The 12500-nt window shown below is 45.8% G+C and overlaps 1 protein-coding gene across 1 annotated transcript in view; it reads left to right on the forward strand.

The window, feature by feature from the left end:
• LOC134468266 (pleckstrin homology domain-containing family G member 3) overlaps positions 1–12500 on the forward strand; it is a 164682-nt gene that overhangs the window by 89605 nt on the left and 62577 nt on the right. Inside the window, exon 4 of the mRNA XM_063222209.1 lies at positions 6389–7002. Coding sequence (XP_063078279.1) covers positions 6389–7002 — 614 coding nt within the window. The remainder of the gene's footprint in view (positions 1–6388; positions 7003–12500) is intronic.

Raw genomic sequence — 12500 nt, forward strand, 5'->3', positions numbered from 1 at the left:
CTTTTACATCAAAACAGTTGGAATTTGGTACCTTCTAAATTACATTTCGATGTTCAATACTTGGTGATAAGCTCTTTGTCTTAGTAACTGGAATGCTGTGATTAACATTGAAGTCAATGGCAGGGCATTGCATGGGAGTTATGGAAGCTCAGATATCCTTGATGCTTTGCTCTCAGCTGTTTTTGTTTGTTTGGTCTGGTGACCCACACTTCACTCTTCAATATACCCGTAGATTTCCATGCCACGTTTAGGTGCTTTGGAGGTGATGACATTCTAACGCACCAGACATAAAACGCCATTGAAAATGAATGGGATGCTATGTCTGGTGAGTTTGAATGTCATCACCTCCAAAGCACCTACACGTGGCATGGAAATCTACAGGTATATTGAAGAGTGAAGTGTGGGTCACCAGACCAAACAAACAAAAACAGCTGAGAGCAAAGCATCAAGGATATCTGGGCTTCCATAATTTCCATGCAATGCCCTGCCATTGACTTCAATGTTAAACGCAGCATTCCAGTTACAGCTTATGACCAAGTTTTGAACATCGAAATGTAATTTAGAAGGTACCAAATGCCAACTGTTTTGATGTAAATGGGAAAAAAAGAAAGAAATTTGTATTACAACACTACAAAACTGTTTTGCGTAATAATTTGGAACAGAGCATTTTGGGCATTTTAAGTTTTTTATTATTTAAAAAAATACCGTTATCATTGGAAGGTTCATTCAAAAACTTTTGAATTGTACTCTAATGGCTGATTACTTGAAAATTATGACGACTGTCATTTCTATTGACTATTTGGGAAAAGGGAAAAAAATGTCATTTGCGTAATAATGTGAAATGCGGTGTAATTCATCATAGTAAGGATGGCATAACCGCATGTACTTGTTTAATAACGTGGGAAAGCTTCTACGCTAACCACATGAATTTTAAGGTAGTCCAAAACTACATTTGAAAGAATAAAAAGCTACATTCTTTAAGTCAGGCGATATAATTGGTACGTAGCAACAGCTGACTGCCAAAGAAGTGGTTGCCATGCATGGCTGTTTACATACCGAGGACTGACACTGTTGTCCCCTTTTTTTTAAATGTATTTATTTATTTTTTTTACACGAAATGATATGTTTTGAACGTGAAGGCTTGAACGTGACGGTCCTGCGAAACAAACACAATGGATACTGCTGGACGTCATGGCAGAGAGACTTTGGCGTGCGTGCGTGTGTGTGTGTGTGTGTGTGTGTGTGTGTGTGTGTGTGTGTGTGTGTGTGTGTGTGTGTGTGTGTGTGTGTGTGTGTGTGTGTGTGTGTGTGTGTGTGTGTGTGTGTGAGTGTGTGTGAGTGTGTGTGAGTGTGTGTGAGTGTGTGTTTTTTTATTTCTTTTTTTGTTTGGTATATTTAGACTATATCACAGTGAGACGGTTCCAGTCTGTGGGACACATAAGTTTGATCAGTGCCCTAATGCACACAGCGGTGGGTGTGCCTGCGCACGTGTGTGTGTGTGTGGAGTAGAATGCAAAGGCGATAGCAATAGACTGCAATCTACGCAATAGATTGCTCAAATTGGTGCGTTATCTTACCAACATATGTCTATGATGCCGTGTCAGTGTGTGTGTTAACGGTGTACAGGCCCTTACTAATAAGTTGTAGGGGGGTCAAAGTCGTGCAAAATGGCATTGTCATTCAGTGTAACTGATGCCTTCTGCTGACTGTAACAGTAAAAAACATGACTCTTTTTATTTATTTATTGTTACAGGGAATTCATGAAAGCCTCGGCTGTCATCCATTCACTTGAAACAATTTAAAAATCATGTTTTTTTTGCAATTACAGTCGGCGGAAGGTGTCCGTAACACAGAATGACAAAGACGTCTTTGACCCAGGTGCTGTTATGTAAGATTCCAATTGCTCTGCCATTCATCTGAATTGAGTCTAGGCATGTTTATTAGGGAGTGACTGTGAGTGTGCGTGTGTGTGCGAGTGTGTGTGCGAGTGTGTGTGCGAGTGTGTGTGTGTGTGTGAGTGTTTGTGTGTGTACGAGTGAGAGAAAACCAGGGACGATGAGAGAGTCATCATGAGTATCGAGTCCCAGACGTTATTATGCCTCTGACAGCATGGTGTGTCAGCATTTACACACACACACACGCACGCACGCACGCACGCACGCACGCGCGCACACACACACACACACACACACACACACACACATACACACACACACACACACACACACACACACACACACACACACACACACACACACACACACACGCACACGCACACGCACACGCACACACACACAAACTTTCCTCATCATCCCAGAGGACTTGTGAGTATTCGCAATGTTTGAGGACAATAGCCATATCTGGTTCGGAAGAAATGCGACCACACCAGAGTAATGATCCATGTAATGGTCTGCCCCACGGTGCTCATCAGTCATGGGTAAGTGGTTAGGACGTCAGACTTGCATCCCAAAGGTTGCCGGTTCCACTCCCGACCCGGCAGGTTAGTGGGGGGAGTAATTAACCAGTGCTCTCCCCCATCCTTTCTCCATGACTGAGGTACCCTGAGCATGGTACCGTCCCACCTCACTGCTCCCTTGAGGCGCCATTGGGGGGCCACCCCCTTGCACGTGTGAGGCATAAATGCAATTTCATTGTGTGCTGTGAGCAATGTGTGCTGTGTCACAATGACGGTGGGAGTTGGAGTTTTCCCCCAGTTAGGCTTTCGCTATCATTTTAATAATTCGAACCACAGCACAGTATAGGGAGGACTCATTAAGTATTCACAATGTTTCATTCGAACTAGGGGTGTCACGATAACCGATATACCGTTAAACCGCTGTGAAAAGTGCTGACACTACTGTACCGTACAGTATGACACCATGAGCCTTTCCGCAATTCATTTCTACAATGAAAAGTACAAACTGTATCCATTTCCGTCAGAATTAGGGGTGGAAGAGTTCACAAAATTCACGTTTCGGTTCATATCACGGTATCAAGGTCACGGTTTTCGGTTCTCTATGGTTCTTTCTTTTTAGTTCATGATAAATGGTGCACTGGGAATATTAAACCATATTTATATAACTGCAATTATAATGTGATGTTGTGCAAGTTGAATCAGCTGTTGTCAGCTGATGTACGCTGCCTGAGCATTCCAAATGCCCTCTTTCAAGTGGCTAATAGAATCAGACTTATCACTAAATATCCTACATATGGTTTTTATAGGCTTATAATGTGAAAATGGTGTGATTTTAATTGTGCCATCCTCTGATTGGTCTCATATGCTAATGTGCTCCTAGAATCTCTGTTTTACATATTTTTCTGGGCGGTACATGAATTGCGGTTTGCTATGGACTGCATTTCACGGTTCGGTATGGTGTGTGAATTGTACGGTTTCGGTTTTCGGTGCGGTTTGTACCATCCCTAGTCAGAATGAATGCAATTCATCTATTGTGCCTTTAAACATGGGATTTTGAGGGTATTGTCTAATTTTTTTTATAAATTGAGCACTCCTTGCACCTTTTCGGAACTATTTCAGTTTGTGTAGGACTATCTATGCTTTCTACGCATTACATATTCAACAAAACTTTTCAAAATTACTGTGATAATCCCGAAAACCTTGATAATTTGGGTCACAATAACCTCATACCGTGACACCCCTAATGCGAACCACAGACAGATCTGTTACCCTGCTCATACAAAATGTAGTGCGTCATAGCTTTTAATAAACTACTTAGCGTTTGCTCTAAGTGTCCTATGTGGCTTGTGGTAGAGAGGCCTCCTAAATGCAGTATTGTTGTTACAATAACTGTGTTTTTGTATCCAGTAAAGTCAGATTAATCGTCTACTGTGCGTCAACACGTCCTTATCGCTTTCCCCTGATTAGTCACCAGGCTTTGTGGTCTCGGTAGTTTATTAATATTTGAAAGGCATCTCTCATATTTACTGGTCTGAGTTTGGGCAAACCCATAATGTATACAAAGGCAAACAGGGCTCTCTAAACAACTGGGTTTGGAAAGCATTTATCACACTGCAAAAACAATCACAAGTCTAGCTGTAAAAAAAGTTAATAGAAATGTCATGATATTGGATGGAGTGTATGATGAATCACTGAATATGCCCTGAGAATGAGTGTTTGGAGACCACAAAAAAGTGTGTATGTGAGGGTGTCTCTCTCTCTGTGTGTCTATGTCTATGTCTGTCTGTCTGTCTGTCTGTCTGTCTGTCTGTCTGTCTGTCTGTCTGTCTGTCTCTCTGTCTGTCTGTCTCTCTCTCTCTCTCTCTCTCTCTCTCTCTCTCTCTCTCTCTATATATATATATATATATATATATATATATATATATGTATATATATGTATATATATGTATATATATGTATATATGTATATGTATATGTATATATATATATATATATATATATATATATATATACATATATATATGTGTGTGTGTGTCTGAGTGTCTGAGTGTGTCTGAGTCTTTGTTTTTCAGTGTTCTGCTTTGTGTGTGTGTGTGTGTTTGTATGACTCCTCTGCTTTGTGTGTGTGTGTGTGTGTGTGTGCGTGTGCGTGTGCGTGTGTGTGTGTGTGTGTGTTGACTCCTCTGCTTTGTGTGTGAGTGTGCGTGTGCGTGTGAGTGTGTGTGTGTGTGACTCCTCCTCTTCCGTCTGTTTGGGACAAAAGGCAGAAGACTCTGCCTCTCAAAGGAAGAGGGGATGTGGAGGCAGTGCAGTCAGACAATGCAATGCAGTGGAAAAGGGGGCCAGCAATTACGCTCTGGCAACGCAGGGCATTCCTGGGGTGATTCGGAGAGACCCGCTAAGTATTGCGGTATGCGGAGGGGGAGCTTATACAGTATAGGAGGAGGACTGGCCATCTGGCATAGCATACATTTCCCGGTGGGCCCTGCGCCCTCGTGGGCCCCTATTTTCAGAAATGTATTAAAAAAAGAATAAATAGAAAAATTCTGAAAATAGGGGCCCACGAGAGTGCGGGGCCCACCGGTAAGTCAGTTCTTTAAAATTAAAGCCCATTGGGAAACTCCAACTCCCATTGTCATTGTGACACAGCACTCCACAGCACACAAGTGAACACTGCACACTGCACACAACGAAATTGCATTTATGCCTCACCCGTGCAAGGGGGCAGCCCTCAGTGGCGCCCCATGGGGAGCAGTGCGGTGGGACGGTACCATGCTCAGGGTACCTCAGTCATGGAGGAGGATGGGGGAGAGCACTGGTTGATTACTCCCCCCACCAACCTGGCGGGTCGGGAGTCGAACCGGCAACCTCTGGGATGCAAATCTGACGCCCTAACCGCTCACCCAGTTCTGCGCCGCTAATTATGAGGGGCCCCTTTAATCCAAAGTGCCCGGGCCCTATTTCTCCCCCATGAGGGGCCCCTTTAAGCTAAAGTGCCCGGGCCCTATTTCTCCCCCATGAGGGGCCCCTTTAAGCCAAAGTGCCCGGGCCCTATTTCTCCTCCATGAGGGGCCCCTTTAATCCAAAAGTGCCCGGGCCCTATTTCTCCCCCAGTCCTTTGGTGACCCAAACATGCGAGCGCCCGCACGAGAGAGTCACATGATACTCTGTTTCCTGCGGAAACTCATTAGTTATCATTTTATTCCTCAATTTGAATTTATAGAATAAGTGTTTAATGTATCACTTACATTTTGTTGCTTCTAATCATTGGTGTAAATACCTTTGTCATTTATTCAACATGGGCTATATATGGTATTAAAATTAAACACCTTAGAATCAAAAGGGCTTCGCGACCCACTGTGGATCTTTGGCGACCCATAGGTTGGGAACCACTGGTATAGGGGAAGCAGAAGGCCTGAGTAGACGCTGCACGCTGTCGTGATTATTCTTACATCACTGATTGGCACTCTGGGTCTGATGGGTTACGGACGCCTCTTGGTTGGTGATGGATTAATCTGGTCTGACTGTAATGGGAAGAATTCTTTCCCCCGTTTGTCTGTGTGTGGAAATGAAAGCCCAAGACATTAAAAAAAGAGTTAGATTGTACTTTTTCAACCTATTTTTCCACCCTCCCTACTCTGTTGTCGATTCCTCTCTGTCTTTGTCCATGATTGTCTATTACTCTGTCTCTGTCTCTGTCTATGTCTCTCTCTCTCTCTCTCTGTCTCTGTCTCTGTCTATGTCTCTCTCTCTCTCTCTCTCTCTCTCTCTCTCTCTCTCTCTCTCTCTCTCTCACACTCTTATCATTTATTCTCTCATGTTCTGTCCATCACGTTTTGTTGATCTGTTGATCCCCCTCCATATTTAAATTTGATTCAATTAAATGAATTCTCTGTATCTCTCTCTCTCTCTCTCTCTCTCTCTCTCTCTCTCTCTCTCTCTCTCTCTCTCTCTCTCATCCTCTCATCACAGAGTCCCCTCGGCTGTCCACGGCTTCGGTGGGCAGCAATGAGCGTTCGTCCACGGCCACGCTGTCGGACTGTGGCGAGGTGGGTGGCAGCGTCGGCGGTGGCAGCAGCGGAAGTAGCAGTGGCGGCGGTGGTGGTAGTGGCCAGCGCCCGGTGAGCCTGGTGTCCACCCTCTCATCCGGCTCCTCGGGCTCCTCACGAGACGACAGCCCCCCCTGCAGCACAGGAGGTGGAAGTGGAGGTGAAGGCGGCGGAGGAGGAGGAGGAGGAGGAGGAGGCGGAGGGCGACCGCCGGACTTAGACCTTGACCTCTGTCCCCACCAGGACCTAAGCCCCGCCCGGCAACAACCCCAGCTTAGCAACCACAGCCTGGACGCCGCGGGGCCCACTGAGGAAGGAGGTGAAGGAGAAGAAAGAGGAGGACCAAGGGGAGGAGGTGGAGGAGGAGGAGGAGGAGAAGAGGAGAGGGAAGACGCCAGTCAGCAGCAGACGCCGCTCTCGCCCTTCGCAGCCAAAGCCATGGCGCCCAACCCCAAGCTCACCTACCTGGACCGCGTCGTCATGGAGATCATCGAGACGGAGCGCATGTACGTCCGGGATCTGCGCAGCATCGTGGAGGTCAGTCAGTCACCCTGGTTACCAAGCGTTTTTTTTTTTTTTTTTTTGCAAAGTTCCAGTTTGTGTTTGTCCAAACATTCCAAATGCCACTCGGTAAACACTGCACCCGGGGAAGGATGTTAATGAGTGACTTTATGCTAACGACTAGGACGTGCCTATCTTTATTTATCATTAACTAGCATCATTAATTAACTCCGAGGTCAGGTCTGATGCCTTCGTGGGGGTTTACTTGACTTTTATGAATTGAGCTGGGAAGGGTGATGTGGCTAAAATAGAGGAGGAAATCAGAATGTGTGTTGTCATATTGTTGATTTTTTTTGTCATGCTATTTCTTCGCTGTATGGTCTACACACTATATAGTTGCACCGTGTGTGTGCGTGTGTGTGTGTCTGTATGTGTGTGTGTGTGTGTGTTTGTATGTGTATGTGTGTGTGTGTGTGTGTGTGCGTGTGTGTGTGTCTGTATGTGTGTGTGTGTGTGTGTTTGTATGTGTATGTGTGTGTGAGTAAAGTGTTAACTTTTTAAGAGGTGAAAAGCAGTGCCTGCTAAATGTAGTGCAATGTTTGCCGCTAAGAGCTACAACTCTGGACAGATCTATGGGGTCCTTGTAGATTAGAGTAGAGTAGAGTAGAGTAACTTTATTAATCCACAGGGGGAAATTCAGGTTTCCAGTAGCTTACATAAATACACAAATAAACAAATGCCCACATGGACATTTCAAGACACAAATAACACAGGAATAGTCAGGGAGGGGAATATAAAAATAAAAATAGTAAAGAAAAAAAATATTAAAAAGTAATATGTAAAAAAACGTAAAAAATGTTGTAGGTAATTGTGCAAAAAGACATTCTGTGAATTGGGATAGACCATGTGCAGAAAACACACTCCGTCAGTTAAGGTAGACGTAGTGCGTGACTGAAGGTTAAATCGTATAGCAGCGCATGTCTTGCCTGAGTTGCCCTGTGTTGCCTCTACTGCCCCCTTGCCTCGGTAGAGGTCGAGGTGGGTAGAGGGCAGTAGAACTCCGCCAAGGTCAGGACCACTGACTCAAAGCCTAGTAAATAATAACAATGCATATATATAGCAATAGCAGTCTGTCTACAAATACTCACAAACACCTATGTGCACCCTTTTGCATACACACTTTGCATACACTTTTTGTGGAAGTTAAAAAAATACAGTAAGCACGCACGCACGCACGCACGCACGCACGCACGCACGCACGCACGCACGCACGCACACAACCCCTGTTTACAGGATGTGTGGAATAGTTTCCATTTTTGAGGGCGTACCTCCATGCAGAAGGGGCAGGTTTCTACACAGCTGAGCATCCCAGTCATGGCTGTTTGTTTGGGCATGCTCAGGGGTGTAGTGGGCGCGGTACACGGGGTACGCAGTCCACCCACTTCTCCTGAAGTGAGATTTTTAATTTTTAATTTTATAATTTTATTTTTAATTCTTCTGCCCATGTTTGAATACAAAAAGGAATGATCACATAGCAGTATTGCAGGTGATTGACCAAACAGATGAAAACGGAGAAGCAATGACGGTAGATTAAGGACAGTTGGGGGGGTTTGACATGATAAGTTGCCTAATTATTTGATGACGTTAAAAGTCGCGTACCCCTGGCCCTACCGTGGCTGATAGGGCACACGTTTACCACTCGGTCGACCCGGGTTCGATTCCCGGTCCGGGTCCTTTGCCGGTCCTTCCCCATCTCTCTCTCCCAGCTCACTTCCTGTCTCTCCTCCACTATCCTGTCTCTCAAAAACTAATAAAGGCTGAAAAGCCCCAAAATACTTTAAAAAATAAATAAATCGCGTAGCCCCACTTTAAAAATCCCCACTACACCACTGGGCAGAAGGCTTTGCACAGCACAACAGGCGGAGCTGGTGATTAATCGATATTGGCAGCACAGGTACAGGCCCTGAGGGACATTGAGGTGTGTTTGTGTGACTGTTGTGTGTGTGTGTGCGTGTGCGTGTGCGTGTGCGCGCGCGCGTGTGCGCGCGTGTGCGCGCGTGTGCATACTGTGTGCGTGTGCGTGCATACTGTGTGCGTGTGCGTGTGCGTGTGTGTGTGTGTGTGTGTGTGTGTGTGTGTGTGTGTGTGTGTGCGTGTGTGTATTTCCTTGATTTTCCACTGGTGCTTGAGCAAGAGGTGCGATTCCCAACCCCATATGAGACCATGAGTCGTGCTCGTTACCTGTCGTCGTCACTGCTGCTGACGTCAGTAGCTTGCACACCCATGATTTCTCACACACACACACACACGCACACAAGCACACACAAGCACACACGTACACAAGCACACACACGCGTACATGCACACACATGCTTGTCAGAGTGAGCAAGAAAGTCTCACACTCGGCAGTGAGTGTGTTTTATGAAGTTATGATGGTCTACATCAGTGTTTCTCAACCTTTTTTTAGGCGAGGCACCCTTTCAATTCATGAAAAATGTCAAGGCACCCCAAACCAACAAGCCGTAACATGGCATCGCATCCGATACCACACAAGCTTAGAAAAGTAACACATTTGGAGACATCACACGACCTACGTTCAAAGTTGCAGCTAGCTGAGCCATTTTGCGTAAATGGAAGATGAAAGATTCCACTGACTAGCATTAACGTATCAATTTAGACAAATATGTATTCTATTACATAATTTATTTATCAGCCCCGGCACCCCTGTTGAGAAACACTGGTCTACCTGATGATTGATCAGCATGTTTTTTTTTCTGTAATGTGTCTCCATGCCCTGATGAAGACAATGTGTCGAAACGTGTAGGCACGTAGCCAGAGTTTTATAAAGGCCTTTTAACTTTTATAGGGAGTGCCTCAAAAGTTGCTTTTCATCTTTTCATGGCTGTTTGGATGCCCAAGTTTTTTTTGATGAGCACCCTTTTTTTACTACTTAGATAAGTGACCCAGTGAACTGAAGCATTCCCTTTACTCTTTTTTGGTGACTCCATTTAACTTGTGTGGCGCACTGCGCACCAATGGTGCACTGCAACAATGGCAAACTAAAGGAAAAGAAACACACAGCTGCAAATTGTCCCCTGAACTACTTCAGAGTTGGCCAAAACTGACCATATACCGATACCGGTAGTAGTAGGAACGGCATCCTGATGGTTGACAAATGTGTAGGCTTGTTGTCAGTGCACCACCAGAGGCTTTGGAAAGGATTTATGTGGCCGGTATTTTGAGGAGAGCGGCCGGGGAGCGTAAGAGCTCTTCTCCTTTCTCCTGAACCACAGAGGATGTAGGATGCTGTTTGTGTGTGCGTCTGTGTGTGTGTGTGCGTGTGCGTGTGTGTGTGTGTGTGTGTGTGTGTGTGTGTGTTTCTCCTGAACCACAGAGGATGTACAGTAGGATGCTGCAATAACATTCAGGCAAAGCACTCGCGGGCCACGGGACCACAATGTCCACCAGTGGATTTTGGCCTGGACCATTGTGACCAATGCATGTTCTCTTTCAAAAGAAAAAACAACACACTGTTGTTTAGTGATTGTGTGTTTTTGTGCGTGCCTGCGTGAGGTGTACGTACGTACATACCGGTGTGTGTGCGTGTGTGTGCGTGTGTGTGTGTGTGTGTGTGCGTGTACGTGCGTGTGTGTGTGTGTGTGTGTGTGTGTGTGTGTGTGTGTGTGTGTGTGTGTGTGTGTGTGTGTGTGTGTGTGTGTGTGTGTGTGTGTGTGTGTGTGTGTGTGTGTGTGTGTGTGTGTGTGTGTGTGTGTGTGTGTGTGTGTGTGTGTGTGTGTGTGTGTGTGTGTGTGTGTGTGTGTGTGCACGTGATTGCTCAGTCTGGGGTGTCTGAAGGGCCTGTTTCCTGAGCGATAAGCACTTCCTCCAGAGACGTGGCTGGAGAACACTCTGAGGTTTTCAGCTCACTGTGGCCACAGCTTAGCCTGCCTGACTGTCTATTTGGAAGAGGAAACCAATGCACACCAGAGGTTTCGAGGTGCAGGTAGCGGGTGCAAGTTCACTTTCAGAGAGGAAGATACCGTACCGCACACTCTTGTCCATCGTGCTGAATTGTATGTACAGAAACAACGTTTCGGCAAGTGTGGCCTTTCTCAAGTTTAAAAAAAACACCTTCTATATTAGAAGGGGCCTTAGCTGAGATCTACCGGTGTATGGGGGGGGGCTTGACATGGTTAAGTTTGGGAACCCCTGGATTAGACTATGTACTAACTACGCTGCTCTGCAGGGGCTGGATGTATCCCATAAGCTCATAGAAACGACATAGCGCCATTCTGGACACGCAAAGGCGTATTTGTTTCACATAATTGCAAAAAAGTGCATTCCGCGTTGACGTGCGACACCTTTGCAAGTTTTAATTGTGGTTCCTCAACGCCGCCGGAAAGCCCTTTTGTCACATCGTGAGGTTTGCACGTTTTTTTCCCGCTGTGTCTGCGTATATCTGTTGCAGCGGCGAATTTCTGTTGCTAAACGCGAAAATGCTCTGCTGCGCCCTGACCAAAACCATGGGTAACCCTAACCTGTCAGTAAAGCATCGTTTCTGCTGTTTTACTTTTGCCAAGAGCAGCGAAACAAAACAGGGAATTGGTGAAATTGTGGCAAAATTGTGCCCTAACCAAAATCATGCCTTAACTTAACTTGCCACAGGGTGTTGTGGAGCACTAGTTAACGTGCTAAAGCAGTGTTTCCCAACCAGGCGTACATGTACCACTAGGGGTACGCGAGCACACTGCAGGGGGTACTTGGAAAATTTTTATTATTATAACAAATGTATTGAACAGTCACATCAGGACAGAGAAAGCGATATAGAACATGAATTAGGGGGTACTCATGGCACAACTAAGAGGCTTAGGGGGTACGCGAGACAGAAAAGGTTGGGAAACACTTTGCTAAAGCATGATGCACAAGCGTGATAGACGACGGTTCAAGTCAACGTATCATCTTATGACGCCCTGGCATGCCACCATGTTGGCTATGCATGCTTAGAGTGTGGCCTTAAGCCGGGCGGGCGGGCGGGCACGCTCCTAGACCTGCGTACATTACATTACAGCACAGAGTACAGTACAGTACAGAACAGAACATGCAGACATACGTAAGCTTGCTGAAGTGGCGCCAACATTGTACAGTACAACCAGTGTTGCCAGATGTGTGCGCTAAATTCCGCCCAATTTCAACAAATTGCTTTGAATGCTATGGGCCCAAAACTGCCAGAAAAAAAAAAAACGCCAAATGGCCCATTTTTCCCGTTTTTACCCGCAGACGGCCATCTCAAGTAGCCCAATTGGGCAGGTAACCGCCCAATCTGGCAACACTGATTACAACACGCAGGACAGGTGGTTCGATGCCAATGGCTGCTGAAAGAAACACAATGGGTGGTAGCACCGCTAGAAACACCGCGCAGTAAAGCTCGTTAGCATATTAGCAGGAGAGGGGGATAATGTGAAGGAGGCTTAGCGCAGGTATTAAGGTGTGTGTGTGTGTGTGTGTGTGTGTGTGTGTGTGTGTGTGTGTGTGTG

Source organism: Engraulis encrasicolus, chromosome 18, assembly GCF_034702125.1.
Source record: "Engraulis encrasicolus isolate BLACKSEA-1 chromosome 18, IST_EnEncr_1.0, whole genome shotgun sequence".
NCBI classification, from domain to species: Eukaryota; Metazoa; Chordata; class Actinopteri; order Clupeiformes; family Engraulidae; genus Engraulis; species Engraulis encrasicolus.